Source organism: Castor canadensis, chromosome 12 (assembly GCF_047511655.1).
Source record: "Castor canadensis chromosome 12, mCasCan1.hap1v2, whole genome shotgun sequence".
Classification (NCBI taxonomy): Eukaryota; Metazoa; Chordata; class Mammalia; order Rodentia; family Castoridae; genus Castor; species Castor canadensis.
In genome coordinates this window covers 27,676,693-27,691,248 of record NC_133397.1, presented here as the reverse complement: position 1 = coordinate 27,691,248, position 14,556 = coordinate 27,676,693, and the positions used below count along the sequence as shown (strand labels likewise).

Below are 14,556 nucleotides of genomic sequence, written 5' to 3'. Positions count from 1 at the left end.
AAGAAGCACTCTACTACTCGAGCCGTATCACCAGCCCCTTTCGGTGTGGATCTGTCAAGGGGACTGCCTGTGCCCCTGTAGGTAGGCACATTTATTTCCTCATTTCCAGGTGTCACTAGTATTGGGACTCATTGTAAATGGTAATCATATCCAACATGAGTGGCCTGGGCCAGAACCCATTGCATTTCTAACGAGGAAAGAGTCTGGTCTAGTAGAAGCATAATATCGTGTCATGTCAATTGAAAGGTTTGGATCACAGAGATAAAGGCTTGAATGTATTTGTCTGGGCATCAGTATAGCTGTCCAGATGTTTTTAATTTCCCTTAGATCTGATAGCTGGAAGGGGACATAGACTCACCCTCTTCCTACCATTACCTATTGAAGAGGGAAGCACCCATTAGGAGGTTCTGAATATTGGGGTGGCTCATAAGGTAGGGCAGAGGGTGGGCCTTGTCACTGATAAGGGGCTTTTTTGATCCTCCTTTCCATGTTTATCCTGTGGCTTACAAAGAATGTCCAGCATTTAAGTATCTAAATAGCAATTGTGGAGCCAATGTGAGATGGAAGAAAATTTGTATAGGAGACCTCAGTTCACTTTTTTCCCTTTTATAGAAAAAGTCTAATTGGAGTATGGTATTGTAATTTAAGGAATCCTGTGAAAGCCACTTCTCTTGGTCACCCAAGGCATACTGAGGCCAGGCCTCAGTACAAAGCTTTCAACATCTATAATCCAGAAGACTGGAAGGTTCAGGTCCCATCTAGAAAGAACAAAATGCTAGGATCCTGTCTTTTAGTTAACAGGAGGCAGCCTCTGTAATAAAGGCTACTTTTTTAACAAAGGAATAAATCATCCGTAAAGTTAGAGAAGGGTATTCAGAGGGCATCCTGGGCCAATTACAGTACCATACTGTCTATTTTGCGATTTCTGGGACTATAACCTTGAGCTAACAATTGGCTTACAAGGGCTGGGTCCAGTGCCCCAAGGTGTGTGGTGGGGCTAGGAGCAGGGCATGCGCAAGGCGCCAATCCCCCTCCACACACACCTGGAACAAGCGAACCTGACTGCCTAGGCCTGATCCTGCAGCCTGTTGCCTCTCCCCTCTTCCTGTGTACCCTGAGTGCATTTAGTCTAGGGGAAGTGGCGGAGAGCCGCATCCACCACCATGTGCGGCTGGTGGCCTAGGATGTGTGTTGGTTTGGCCTATGGATTCTCTTAGCTATGGCAGGTGTTTCCGCTGTACATTAGCGCCCCTGTTTGCTTTCCATCCTCCCCTTGTGGGGGCGGAGTTAGGGCATTAGCGTGGCAGCTGCAGTTTTTTGTAAGAGCTTTTGCCTAGCAGCTGAGTTAAAGTTACTTTAAACTGAGAGGCCTGGTGATAACTTAAGTCATAAGGTACCATGCCACAAGTTTTTCATGGGAGGCAGGGTCCTAGTAAGCCCAGGGAGGGGAAGGAAGAGACAAAGGACACGTGGTGAGACCATGGAAGAAGCAGAAAAGGTATCCTGACATCTTAGGTAAGGAAGGGGAAGGCAGAGCCTGGAGGCATGACACATGCCTGAGGGATTAGCCATCACTTGTGCCTCTAGGTCGTTCCCATTGACTGGTACTGGAACACTTTCAGCAACATGAAACCTCCACTCTTGGGTCGCTGCCTCAGGAAAAAGGATGGGGGCGGCGGGGGAGCAGTCGTCAGATGCCATAATCAAACAGGACTCCCCCAACATAGCATGAGGCATACCCAAATAAACTCCAGGCTTTGTCTCAGCCTGAGAGCATGAGCTCTCCCAGAGCTGGAGTCACCTTGAGGCCAGAGTTGGCAAGGAGTGGCTTGACACCATGACGGGAAAGTCCCTCAGGAAGATAGGAAGAGACTGGCATGGTAAGCAGCGCAAGAAGTCTGCTTACATGGGGAAGAAGGAGGTTTGGGAGAGGATTTGGTTCGTTTAGAAGCTGGTTTAGAGGCTAACAGAACCTGCACAGAGGAACAGGAAGGACAGAGGGAGGGCTTGGTATGGAGATAGGAAAAGGACTGGGCATAGGGTATTTCCTTCCATTGATCAGCATGCTCACAGAAATTGTATAAATCCCTTAGAATATTGGGATTGAAACTGCCATTAAGTGGCCATTTGGAGGCATTGTCTAAAGGGTATTGGGGCCAGGCCTTATTACAGAGAAAAATGAGCTTTTGTAGCTTAAGATCAGGCGTTAGGCAGAGGGGCCCAAGGTTGGCCAGGAGATATCCCAATGGGGAGTCTGAAGGAATTTGGGACAGTCCAATCTCCATGGTGAGGCCTGACCTGAGGAGAGATATGGCGGGCATCCCTGAAATATCAGTTCCTCAGAAGAGAGAGAGAGATGTGGAGTACCCAGAGGGAACATCTTCACCACAGGGATCCACAGCCCTAGGGAACCCGGTTCCCAGGGACGGGAGCGAGCTGAGACCTAGCACTAGGATTTCGAGGAAATGAGAAAGAGATCACGGCTCTGCGTGCAAGGAGGACTCACCAAGAGAGGACCTTGAGGGAAGACTGGCCGGTGGTGGATGGCAATTGGAGGTGTGCTGGGGTGGAGGAAATTCCCTGTGAGCAAGTGAGGGAGCGGCACTTTCTAGGATCGGGGGTTCCAGCAAAGCAGCTCAGATCCCAGAGGAAGGGAATGGGAGTTGAGAGAGAAAGAGAGAGAGTGGGATGGAGTAGGGGAGTCTGGGAGAGCAAGGTCGGTGCCAGGAGCGACCGAGTCACAGCACCAAAATGTTAGGAAAAATGCCACTCACAAAGAAAGCTCACAAGAAAAGTCTCACATCCAAGAGCAAAGTTTAATGGCAGGCTCGAACTGCCAGGCTGGCACGGGAAAGATGGCACAGGGCAGATTCTGGGCAAAGCGTGGCTTTTATAGAAGGCGGAGGTTAAGGAAGTTAGCACATGTGCGGGAGTCTCTGGTAGGGGTAGGGCTGTCTTAGAGCATGGGAATTTCTGTTAAGGGGTGGGACTGCCATTTTGGCCGATTCACAAAATGGCGACATTATTACTCGATCACCGACTTTGGCTCACAATTAATCAACTGCCTCCCGAGCAAGGATCCTCGCCACCAGCCTACAACACTTCAAACTGGCACATAACAAAAACAAACGAAAAAACCCAGAAAGCTATCAAATTTATGTATTTCCCAAAACTCTCATTTTTTTCTTGAAAATTCAAATTTTTATCATCAATAACAAATACTGTCAATTATTTCCTTGAAGTGATGAAGTCACTTTATTTTTGAGAAAATTTATGATAAATACCCACATCTGAATACCCATTATTTGTCTGCCAGAGGCTCTTTCAAGTAAAAGCAGTGCTGAATGGTTTGGAAAAGCAGCTGGCTCAGCTTTTCTGGAGATGAACAGTGCATGAAGCAAGCCATTGGCAAGAGTGCCTTGCGGATATTTCCCACTTGGTCACACAGAATATTTAAATGATATTTATTAAGTCCCCTCACTCTTGAGAGGACTTAATAGAATAATACTGCTTCATCAAAGGCATTTGTAAATAAACTTTGTTTTCTTTAAAAACAAACTATGAGTGTGTGGCAGTGAAGTGTGCAATGACCCCAGCTCAGCTCGGTGCCTCTCCCTCCGTCTGAGTGATGGGTCAGCAATATGACACACTGCTTCTGCAAGATGGAAATATTAACACAGTGAAGGGAAGGGAATATCTCAGCATTAACATGAAGAAAGTTTGATCGGAGAACCCCCAGGGGTTCACAAACTACATTCAAACAACTGCTGGTGGTTATACAAGCCCTCACACCTCCCCAACACCCCATCCTCCTCCAACTTTCTCCTAAAATGTCTCCTGAGGGCCTTCCTTAGTGTTTTAAGTACTTTTTAGGAAGTACTTAAAAGTTCTTTTGCATTATCTTGTCTTAAGAGATTAAAAACTGAGAACACAAGTAGACCAATTTGCAATTCAAAATGTAAGGGTACAAAGAAAACAAGTATTTATTCTTAAAACCTAAGTGAATGCTTTATATTCCTAGTGTTATCTTTCCTTAAAAACAAAGTTAAAGTAGTTGAGTGTAACAATAATTACACCCCACTTTCTTATACAGGTCTTGATGAAATGTGCAGCACCTGCTCTTCAGAGAGCTCCATTTCAGGGAGCCCCAGGTAGTCTGCTGCTATGACAAGCCCCTCAAAGGTTCCTTCTGGTGCTCAGTCCCCTGTGAAATCCCAGCACTGGCCTCCAGGCATGGAGAACACCCTTTCAGCCCATGTTCTGTATGTGCTGGAGCAGGACAGAGGGAAATATGTGGAACTGCTAAGGACAAACAGGCTTCCTTCGCCAAACATGCCCAAATTCACTGTGCACCCCAACACAGAATCCCTGAGAACTAGGCAGAAGGATTTTATTTTAACAAGCACCCCAGGAGGTGGTACATGCATATCTAGGGTCAGGTGTGGGAAATGATGTCTAAGGGTGCTAAGACATTTGCAGGGTGTTCTCCCAGGAAAACACTAAAGCATCAGTTCAATCTAACATGACCTTTCAAAGAACTTCAGTTTGCCCCTCCCTGGAATCTAAGTGAAGTTATTTTTAAGGCTTTTGGAAGTGTAGCCTGACTGTGTTTTACTCCATCCCACTAAAAAGTTCCTTTGCTATTACCTATTTTTGCTTTTCTGTAACTTTCTAGGGTTTAGTTTTTACTATCAATAATAAAGTTTGTCACATGTTGTGTACCTATTTTATCCCACTTACCTATGAATTAGTCAACATATATTTTACCAATCTCTTAACCCTGAAGCTCACATACTAGATGCAGCTTCTCAGAGAGGCTCTGCAGCCCCTTTCTTGGCCTTGTCAGAAGCCATTCTCACTCACCCATTCCCACGCTCATTCCCACATTCCCACACAGCAGCATATCCTGGTATTGTGCGTACTCCATTCCCCGCCTCTCTGGACTGCAGGCCTGGAGACTGAGCCTGCACACAGCTTCTCACAGAGCCTCCATTCACTTCTCCCAGCTTGTGCTCTTTCTGCTTCTTTCCTCCAGATTATGACAAGTCTTTCATGATAGCATTTTTCTTTATCAATGCAGCCTTCCCACTGATACCATAATTATTACATAATTGTGTAGAATTCAGGTAGTTTGCATTACCTGAATTGTAACAGTCAAAAATATGAAATAAGAAGGGGACAATGTTTGTATTTTTGAATTGTTTTATTCAGTTTCCGTTTTGGGATTTTTTGAGATAGGGTCTCACTATGTAGCTAAGGCTGACCTCCAACCCATGGTCTCTTGCATTAGCCACGCCCAGCCTCTTAAAATTATACATAAAATTAAAATTACACATAAAAATTATACATATTTATGGGATACTATGTGATACTTTAATACATATACTTATTTTATCATATTTAAATCAGGATATCTATTTAAATATCTATCTCCTCAAACATTTATCATTTATTTGTGTTAAAAACATTATCATATCCTTTCTTGTAACTTTTTTAAAATATATAGTACATTAGCATTATCTATAGTCATCCGACTGTACAAAAGTACCCTTCTTTCTCCTATCTAACTCATCCCTCCTTCTCCCCAGCCTTTGGAGCCCTATTCCGCTCTCAACTTTTGGTTCTTTTTCGTGGTACTGGGGACTGAACCCAGGGTCAGCAGCCTGCCAGGCAAGCACTCTACCACTTACACTATGCTCCTAGCCCTTTAAGAAAAATTTTTGGTTTTGACATTAGGGTATTACTAACTTTGCCCAGGCTAACTCAGAACTCTTGATCCTCCTACCTTTGCCTCTTGAGTAATTGGGATTATTGGGATTACAGGTGGGTACCGCTGTGCCTGGATTTCATTTCTCTTTCTAAAGCCAGCTCTCATAGTTTCCTTAGAACGGTACAGCATGGTGGACAAAAGTAAGGACTTAAACATCCAGTACACCTGCTTTGAATCCTACTTCAGATATAAAACCTTGGGTAAACCACTAAATTTTCTGTTTCAGCTCTTTCACCAGCAAAAACATAGATAACGTCTTCCTTCTAAGATTATTTAGCAAGTGACATATAACTGTTCAGTAAACAAAGTTATGACACACAATTAATTAAACAGTCATCATTATAGATAGCTCTGAATAAAATATAAGGACTGTAACTATTCTAACAATAAAACCACAGCTACAATCAGCTGATACACAAATCCTATTGCACTTTTCAATAGCTTTCCTTCCCTTCCCTCTTTCTCTCTTTCTTTTTCTTTGGCACTGGGGACTGCATTCAGGGCCTTGCATTTGCTGGGCAAGGGCTCTACCTCTTGGGCCACATCCTCAGTCCTTTTGCTTTTACTTTATTTTTTAAATAGTGTCTTGCAGTAACTTTGACCAGGCTGGCCTCACACTGCAATCCTCCAACCTCCATCTTCTGAGTAGCTGGGATTACAGGTGAGCACCACTGTGCCCAGCCCTTCAATAACTTTCAAATGCACATGATTATTAATGCAGGTGAAATATAGAGCTAGAACAGAAGACATGTTTTCCTATCTCAGCTATTTGAAAAACTCAGTGGCATGACCCAGCATACCACATATAAAGCACTATAATTATCTCAGTGTTGTAATGATTGCTTTTAATAAATTATGAAGGCATGGGCAGTTTTACTTTGCTTGCACCTAAACTTCCCCTCCTATGAAGTAAAGATAAAGAGCCAACATTTATTGGTGGTTTACAATATGACAGGCACTATTTCAAGCATTTCACAAGTATTAACTCATTTATTCCCTCAACACAGGTATAAGGCAGGCACTACTGACAGCTATTCCCACTATACAAATGAAGTGGAGTGCATAAGGTTAGAGAGCTTAACCTTGGCCACAGGGCGTGCATGATCTCTCTTCTTGTTAGATTATGTAGTCTGTGGATAGTAACATCTAGTACTAATTTGACTATGAACTTTCTGATACTGAAGCAGGCAGAGAAAAATAGATATGAGAATGAAGGTAGAAAAATAAAGAAAGATCTGGTGATCTATTTGAACTCCTGAGCCTGGAGTTCCCGGTTATAATAACCAATTTCCTTTCTGATGGCCAGTGTGACTGTTAATCTTGACTGTCAGCTTCATTGGATTGACAGTTGCCTAATTAGTAAAGCAACCTCTAGGTGTGTCTGTGATTAGATCATGAGTTGAGAGCTCTGCCCTAATCACGGTTTAATAGGTTCAAAATTTGAGTAGATAAGTAGGAGGTAGTGAAACTGTGGAAGGAGGAGGCTAGTTAGAAGTAGTGGGTAACTAGGGTTGTGCATTTGAAGGGCACATTTTCACCCTGGCCCCATCCTGTTACACCTCTCTGCTTTCTGGCTGCCATAAGGCGAGCAAGTCTATCCCACCAACCCCTCTGCCATGACATACTAACTCACCACAGGCTCAGAAACAGGGAGTCAAGTGACCATGGACCGAAACCATGAGCAAAAAAAAAATCTTCCCTTCTTTAAGCTGATATATGTCAGCTATTTTGTCACAGCAACAGAAAGTACACACAAGTCCCAACATCTGAAGAATAAGATAAACATGGAAGAGGATGAGAGGTGCACTAATTTCTTATCATAGTGCAGAGACAACAGATTTCGTCTAAAGTTAATAAATCAAAAATAAAACAGAAGAATTTAAAGAAGTTTAGTCAAAATATAAATACTTAAAGCTATAATGAAAAACATCAGAAGAACAACAAAAAAAGACACTGCTAAAAATGAACTAAGAATTGGGAAAGAATTTGTATCTTTCATTTAAAATCCTTCTGAATAGACTGAATTTTTTATTATGTAGTACTAAAACTTTTAATATGCAGCATGAAAATAAAAATATATTAATTAAAGAACACTTTCAAACAGAGGGGATTGGTTAAATAAATTGTAGCACTTCTATTTAACAGAGGACATATGGTTGCTATAAAGACTGAGCTAGATGTACAGGTAATGGCACAGCAGAATTGACGAAGCTGTTACTTTAAGAGGGAAAAAGGTATAAAACAATATAGATTGCATGCTCCCATTTACGCTAAAACATATTTATGTTTATTGATGCACAGAAAGAAGTCTAGAAGGTACAGACTGTTGAGACTAGAAGACAAGCAAGGGGAATAAAAAGCTTTTTTTTTTTACTTTCTACTTCTGTACTGTTTAAATCTTTTTTTATAATGAATAGGTATTATTTCTATAATTAAAAACAATTAAGAACAGCAACAGGATTTTAAAAAACAAAGCACACTTTGCTGCTGCTAAGCATGGATTCAGTCCAGGTGTCACATGTAATGCCTGCAGAGTGTAGAAATTCATTAATACTACAAAAAAAAATTCAGAACCTCTTTCTCAAATTCTCCAAACACAAGTAAAAGGCTTACTGTGTACAAATCCTGATAGTATGATCACTGGGATCAATTTTCCTCTAATCAAGGATCTACTAAAAATTAAACAGTCATGTAAAGAAAGGACTATCAACTTTTAGGAGGACCATTTCAGCCATTCAGGAGCAATAATCTTCACAATGGCAACAAACACCATTCTGGGTCCTTCTCCCTCCTTAAAGAACCATGATAAAAAAAAAATCCCCATTCCTTCAAAGCATGCATGCAAATACAGCATCAAGAACAGATGCTCTAAAAAAAACAAAACCTCACTAAAAAATTGTGAATCTGACTTAACTGCCACAGTTAAGATAGGTAAGCTGAAGTATGAACAGTCTCCAGTGACAGAAAACTGCTGTAAACTCAATTCCCAATTCAATTCAGGGTCCTCTCAGAAATTCAAGGGTGAAGGAAAACATTCCTGCTAGGCAATCTTCAGATGACTGAAGGCAGGGCATCACAACTGAAATTAACAGGTTCACGAGATGACCGAGCAAAACTACTTAATAATGAGGATAAAATAATCTAGCACTAACCCCCAATAACTGAACTGCATTCACCAAACACTATGTTAAAACAGTTAATAATATGAAAATTGGAGGACAATGACCAAACTGTGTTCATTCAACAATTGGTTTTTTGGTTTGGATATAAATAAGATGGTCTCTCTGAATTAATGGAGTTTGAATTAATTTGCATCATATTAGGATTATATGTAAAATACACTACTTTTATCACAGCAAAGAAGAAAAAGATACGATCTTTTGATAGAGAAAATGTTGATTATATGTATTTGGATCACATGGAGAATAGAAAGTCTAATGACAACAGAGAAAACACTACTCCAATGGGCTTAAAAAAAAAAAAAAAAGCTGGGTGTGGCAGCTCACACCTGTCATCCCAGCTATACAGGAAATGTAAATAGGAGGATAAAGGCCCAGGGTGGTCTAGGAATAAAAGTGAGATCCTATCTCAAAAATAACCAAAGCAATATAATAACAACAATAATAACCAAAGCAAAAAGGACTGGAGCATGGCTCAAGTGGTAAAGCACTTGCCTAGGAAGCCTGAAGCCCTGAGTTCAAACCTCAGTATCACCAAAAAAAAAAGTAGGATGTAAATGATTAATGAAGTGTATAACTTCACTTTAGCTCATGAAACTTCTGAATCATCACTCCAATAAACAGGGTTCCATGTCTTTTTAGTCATCACCAACATCATCATAGCCTTGAAAATGCAATACTGAAAGAACCCCAGCTGAGAATGATTTCATGATATAGGATGCATTTAGTGAATTGTCTTCAACTTGAAGTTCCTTCTTCCTTTGTGGACTTTACAATCTTCATTTATTTACCTTCAGGTCTGATGTAACATTTTCTTTTTAACTTTGGCATATCTCACTTAAAAATCCTTGACAAATCTGCCATGATTTAGGACCAGCCATTGGAACTTCAATGTCTAGACTATGGGAAAAATCACCTGACTTCATCTGCATTTCTTCAATAGGAATGGGACAAGATTAAGCTTTTCCATTAGGGCCCCTTCTAGCTTTTTTTTTTTTAACAGTTTATTTATACAGTACCTGAAGGGAACAGATTGTGTGTGTGTGTGTGTGTGTGTGTGTGTGTGTGTAATTTTAAATTACTTTCCTTATTCTTCAGGAAACATAGCACTACTATGCTATGCTACATGTAATAACTTCAAGAAACATAGCTGTATCAAACTCTAATTCAGAGGAGCTGGCAAAAGTTCATATTATGAACTAGGTGGCTCAATAGTAACAGAAAAGTAGACAAATTTTGCATTTATCCTGTCACATGACCTGGCTAATTTCCAAAATTTTTGAATTGAGGGAATGAAAATATTTTTCAGAGGCACCACCCTGCAGAGGCAGAAATAACTCCCTGATTCTGTTCTTCAGGTAGAAAGACATACAACCCTCTTAATAATGCAGTGTGTGAATGCCCAGATCAGGAGATCCTAAACGTAGTAAAGTAAAAAGTAAGGGCAAAATGCTGTAGCACAGTGATTTGAGGTATCTTTAAAATCCATGCTCTCCACTCAAACTAATGCAGATAAACATTCCCATTCCAAAAGAGAGAAATGGGGGGCATAGAAAGGTGCAAAGCAAGAATGAAATCTAGAAGAGCAAATAAATCCTGTAGCTCCATGTCCAGCATGTGGGACACACAGTGGTGTGACAGGAGCTTCAAAGGACTTGGCCAGCACTGCCTCTATGGCTTTCTATTTTACAGCCTTACATGGCCACACTCTTCGGCTGGCTCCATTCTTTGTCTAGGTTTTCCTCAGCAGACATTCCATATTCCTGGCATCTACAACATTCTGGGGTCTCCAATGTGACTTCAGATTCATCCTCAGGGAGTCATGCATCACTCTTTCAGAAGTGCCTTGTAGGGAATCTAACCCTGCTATACATCGTCTAGGCCTCCCAGGCCTTCCTCTGAAATCTCAATGGAAGCCTCTATGACTCCGTAACTGTTGCCCATTAAGCTATACTTACAGCATTCTGGCCCCATCTCTAAACTCTTCCAAATTCCTCTGATAAACCAGTTCTGAAGGGCTAAGAACTACATGATCAGGTTTAGTCAGACCAACAACCCCACTTCTGTGGGACCAATTTTCTGTAGTACTTAGCTTTTCATCACTGTGACCAAAATACATGACATAAACAACTGAAGGGAGGAAATACATATTGTGGCTCACAGTATAAAGTGTTTAGTCCAGCATGGCAGGGAAGGCCTAGTAAAACAAGCAGTTTACATCATGGCAAGCAGGAAGCAGAAAAAAAAGGACTATAGGAAGGGATTACAGCAAGATGTAGCCCACATGGACATGCTCCCAGTAATCGACTTTTTCCAAATAGACCACACTTCCTACCTCCCAATAATGAAGTCATCATTTTATGAATCTACTAAGTAATTAATTCATTCCTCATAATCTAATGGTCTCTGGAAACATCATTACAGACACCCCCCAGAAGTGTGCTTTACAACGTCCTAGGCATTTCTGAATCCAATCACAGTGACAAGACAGACCATCATACCCCGCAACTAGGTCTCTGTTTTTACTGTCACCAATATATAACACTCTGTGCAGTGTTTCAAACTATCTTCAAAATTATGACTTTTTTATCACGTTGTCCATAGTTTTCTTTTACTCGGAAGAAAAAAATCCAAATTCTAGCTTTATAAAAAACTGGCACTGAAAGGAAGGAATCATCCTTTCCATTATTATCTCATGTTGCTCTATAGCATGAATCAAATTGACAGAAACTAGACTGAACGGCTCTCTACTCCCTAAATAGTCCTTCAGTCAACTCTTCCTCTTTCCTACCACATGACATTGTTGACAGAACTCTGTTATGCATAACATGATTATTTAGTAAGTCTGTACATACTTGACCTAGTATTGTTTTTGATCTCATTATTTATTTCATTCCTGAATTCTGAGTTAAAAATCTAACTCAAGGCTCAAAATAAGAAACATCTGGGTCTAGGAGATGCCTTGAACCCTGTCTTCATCATCTGGATATTGTCAGGAGCTGACTATGAAACTGAAGACCACATACCAACTGGTGCTACCTTGGCTACTGGTAGGGATATACCTTCTCACACAAAAGTAACTTTTCTAACTATAATTCACTTGCTTTCATTTCTTTTTGAAGATAAAGTTTGTATTTTGGAATAATTTTAGGTTTACAGAAATTTTAAAAAGATACTATAGAGAACTCCCACTTAACTCTTCACCCAATTTCTGCTAATATTAACGTACTATCTAATCATGCTATCCTTTTCAAAACTAAGAAATTAATATTGGTGTGTTACTATTAATTATACAATGGATGTTACCTGGATCTCACCATTTTTTCTACTAATGTCCTTTATTTGTTTCAGGATCCAATCCAGGACACTACAGGGCATTCTGCCATCAAATCTCCTTATCTAATCTGTGACAGTTTCTCATCCCTATTCCAGGGCCTCCACAATTTTGCAGCGTACCAGGAGGTTATATCTCAATTGGTGTTTTTTTGCCAGTATTTTCTGTAAGGAAGATTTGTCCTTTGTCCCTCATTTATTCAATCATTCATTGGTAGCATATGTGCCTCAAGAAGCTGAGGCAGGAGAACTGCAAAATTGAGGCCAGCCTAGACTACATGCATAGCAAGACTCTGTCTCAAAAAGTTAAATAAAATAAAGAAATTATTAAATAAAATTATGAAATTAGAAAATTACCACTTGGCAACCATTATGTTAATAAATTAACACAGGCAGGACACAACAGCAAACCCTAAAATTAGTCAGTAAAAAGTTGGATGACAAATTAAATAGTCTCAAAGTAACTCCCATAAAATGTTTATTAATAACAATGGAAAAGGCATAACTGTATTCTGTGGAGAAACCTCACAAACATCAGCTTACTCAGGTGACAGGAAAAATGAACATCATGTGCCACCTTAGGGGAGATCACACATTTCTATAGTGTCACTGTCAGAATAGTAATGCCTGACTCAAATCATGAGGGAACATCAGACAAACCAACTGAAGGACAGTCACCAAAATAACTAACCAGTAATCTTCAGAAAAACCAAACCCACAAAACTCAAAAAAAAAAAAAAAAATCCAAAACAGTGCTAGTGGCTCATGCCTATAATCCTAGCTACACGGTTCCAGACTAGTTAGGCAAACAGTTCTCAAGATCCCATCTCCAAAATAGCCAGAGCAAAATGGACTGGAGGTCTGGCTCAAGCAGTAGAGTGCCTGCTTTGCAACTGCAAGTGGGAAGCACTGAGTTCAAACCCCAGTCCCATCCAACAAAAAAAAGGACTGGGGAAGCTGAACATGGTGGTACGTGCCTATAAATTTCAGCATTCAGGGAGGCAGAGGCAGGTGAATATATATATATGTGTATATATATATATACACACACACACACACACACACACACACACACACACATATACAGACTGGGAAACTGTTCCAGATTAAACAAGACTGACTCAAAGGACATAAATGCTATGTTTGGATCCTTTTGTCACAAAGGACATTAATAGGACACTGATAAAACTTGAAAGCTACAATGGAAAATCTTTGTACTTTTTTTTACAACTTTTACATAGTTTGAAATTATTTCAAACTAAAAATAAATTTTAAATATAATTTCCATTGACTTGTTATGGTTCAAATTCACATGAACGTATTAAGAGGTACGGCCTTTAGGAGATGATTAAGACATGAGGCCATGATGAAAATGAGGCAGAGGTTAAACACTAAGGCCTCAGAGCTGCAAAGTGGCAGAGCGAAATTCTAGAACCTACACTCGATAAGCAGTAAGATGTTTGAGTAAAACACACACCATCTCATTCTTATATTCCTACTTATAGCAACAGCTAGCAGAAAGAAAAACAAAAAGTGCCATGTTAATTCCTACCTGTGTCTGCCTCATTGCCCGTTCCACTCGACGTGTACTTCCTCTCTCGAGTTTTGTCCGGAGGATCAAGGCTGATGTCTGAATGGCCCAGAACTTAGGTTGTGAAAGCAAACACTGATGGAAGGGTGAGAGAGGAGAGAACACAGAAAGAAGGGGTAAGCTGGAGATCTCACTGTGAATAAGACCAATTTATTTTTAAAAAAATCTCAGCATCCATCCAAATTCAGATTTGACAATGAAGCAAACAATTTGCATTACAAAGCATCATTCCAATACATAGGAAATTGCTTTCTGGTCACAGGTTTAGATAAAATGCTTTCCTAGAAGAGGAATATTAAGAACCTGTAATGAAACTTTGAATATGCACATACTGACACTTAACTCAGATAAAGCTGTGAAGGCCATGAAGCAGAGAACATGGTAGAAACCATTAAATATGGCCACAAGTAGTGGGAAATAAAGTGAAAATTTTGAATGAAACAAAATGTGATATATTGGGACAGCTTGGTAGAATGAACACAATGAAAGCTCTCCTTGATGGTGATTTGGAACCCAGTATTGTCTCTGGGTGATCATTCCAGCAGTAACTTTCATTAAAGCTCCCTGCACCTGAGCCCTGATGGCTCACACCTGTAATTCTAGCTACTCAGGATGATCATGGCTCGAAGCCAGGCCCAGGCAAATAAAATAGTTCACAAGACCCTACCTCGAAAAAAACCCAT

General features: G+C 40.5%; 1 protein-coding gene across 2 annotated transcripts in view; it reads right to left on the bottom strand.

The window, feature by feature from the left end:
- The window catches only part of Ttc27 (tetratricopeptide repeat domain 27), a 188,517-nt gene that overhangs the window by 86,600 nt on the left and 87,361 nt on the right, over window positions 1-14,556 (bottom strand). For both annotated transcript variants that reach the window (XM_074049473.1, XM_074049472.1), the window contains one exon: window positions 13,835-13,948. In XM_074049473.1, the coding sequence (XP_073905574.1) occupies window positions 13,835-13,948 (114 nt within the window). The remainder of the gene's footprint in view (window positions 1-13,834; window positions 13,949-14,556) is intronic.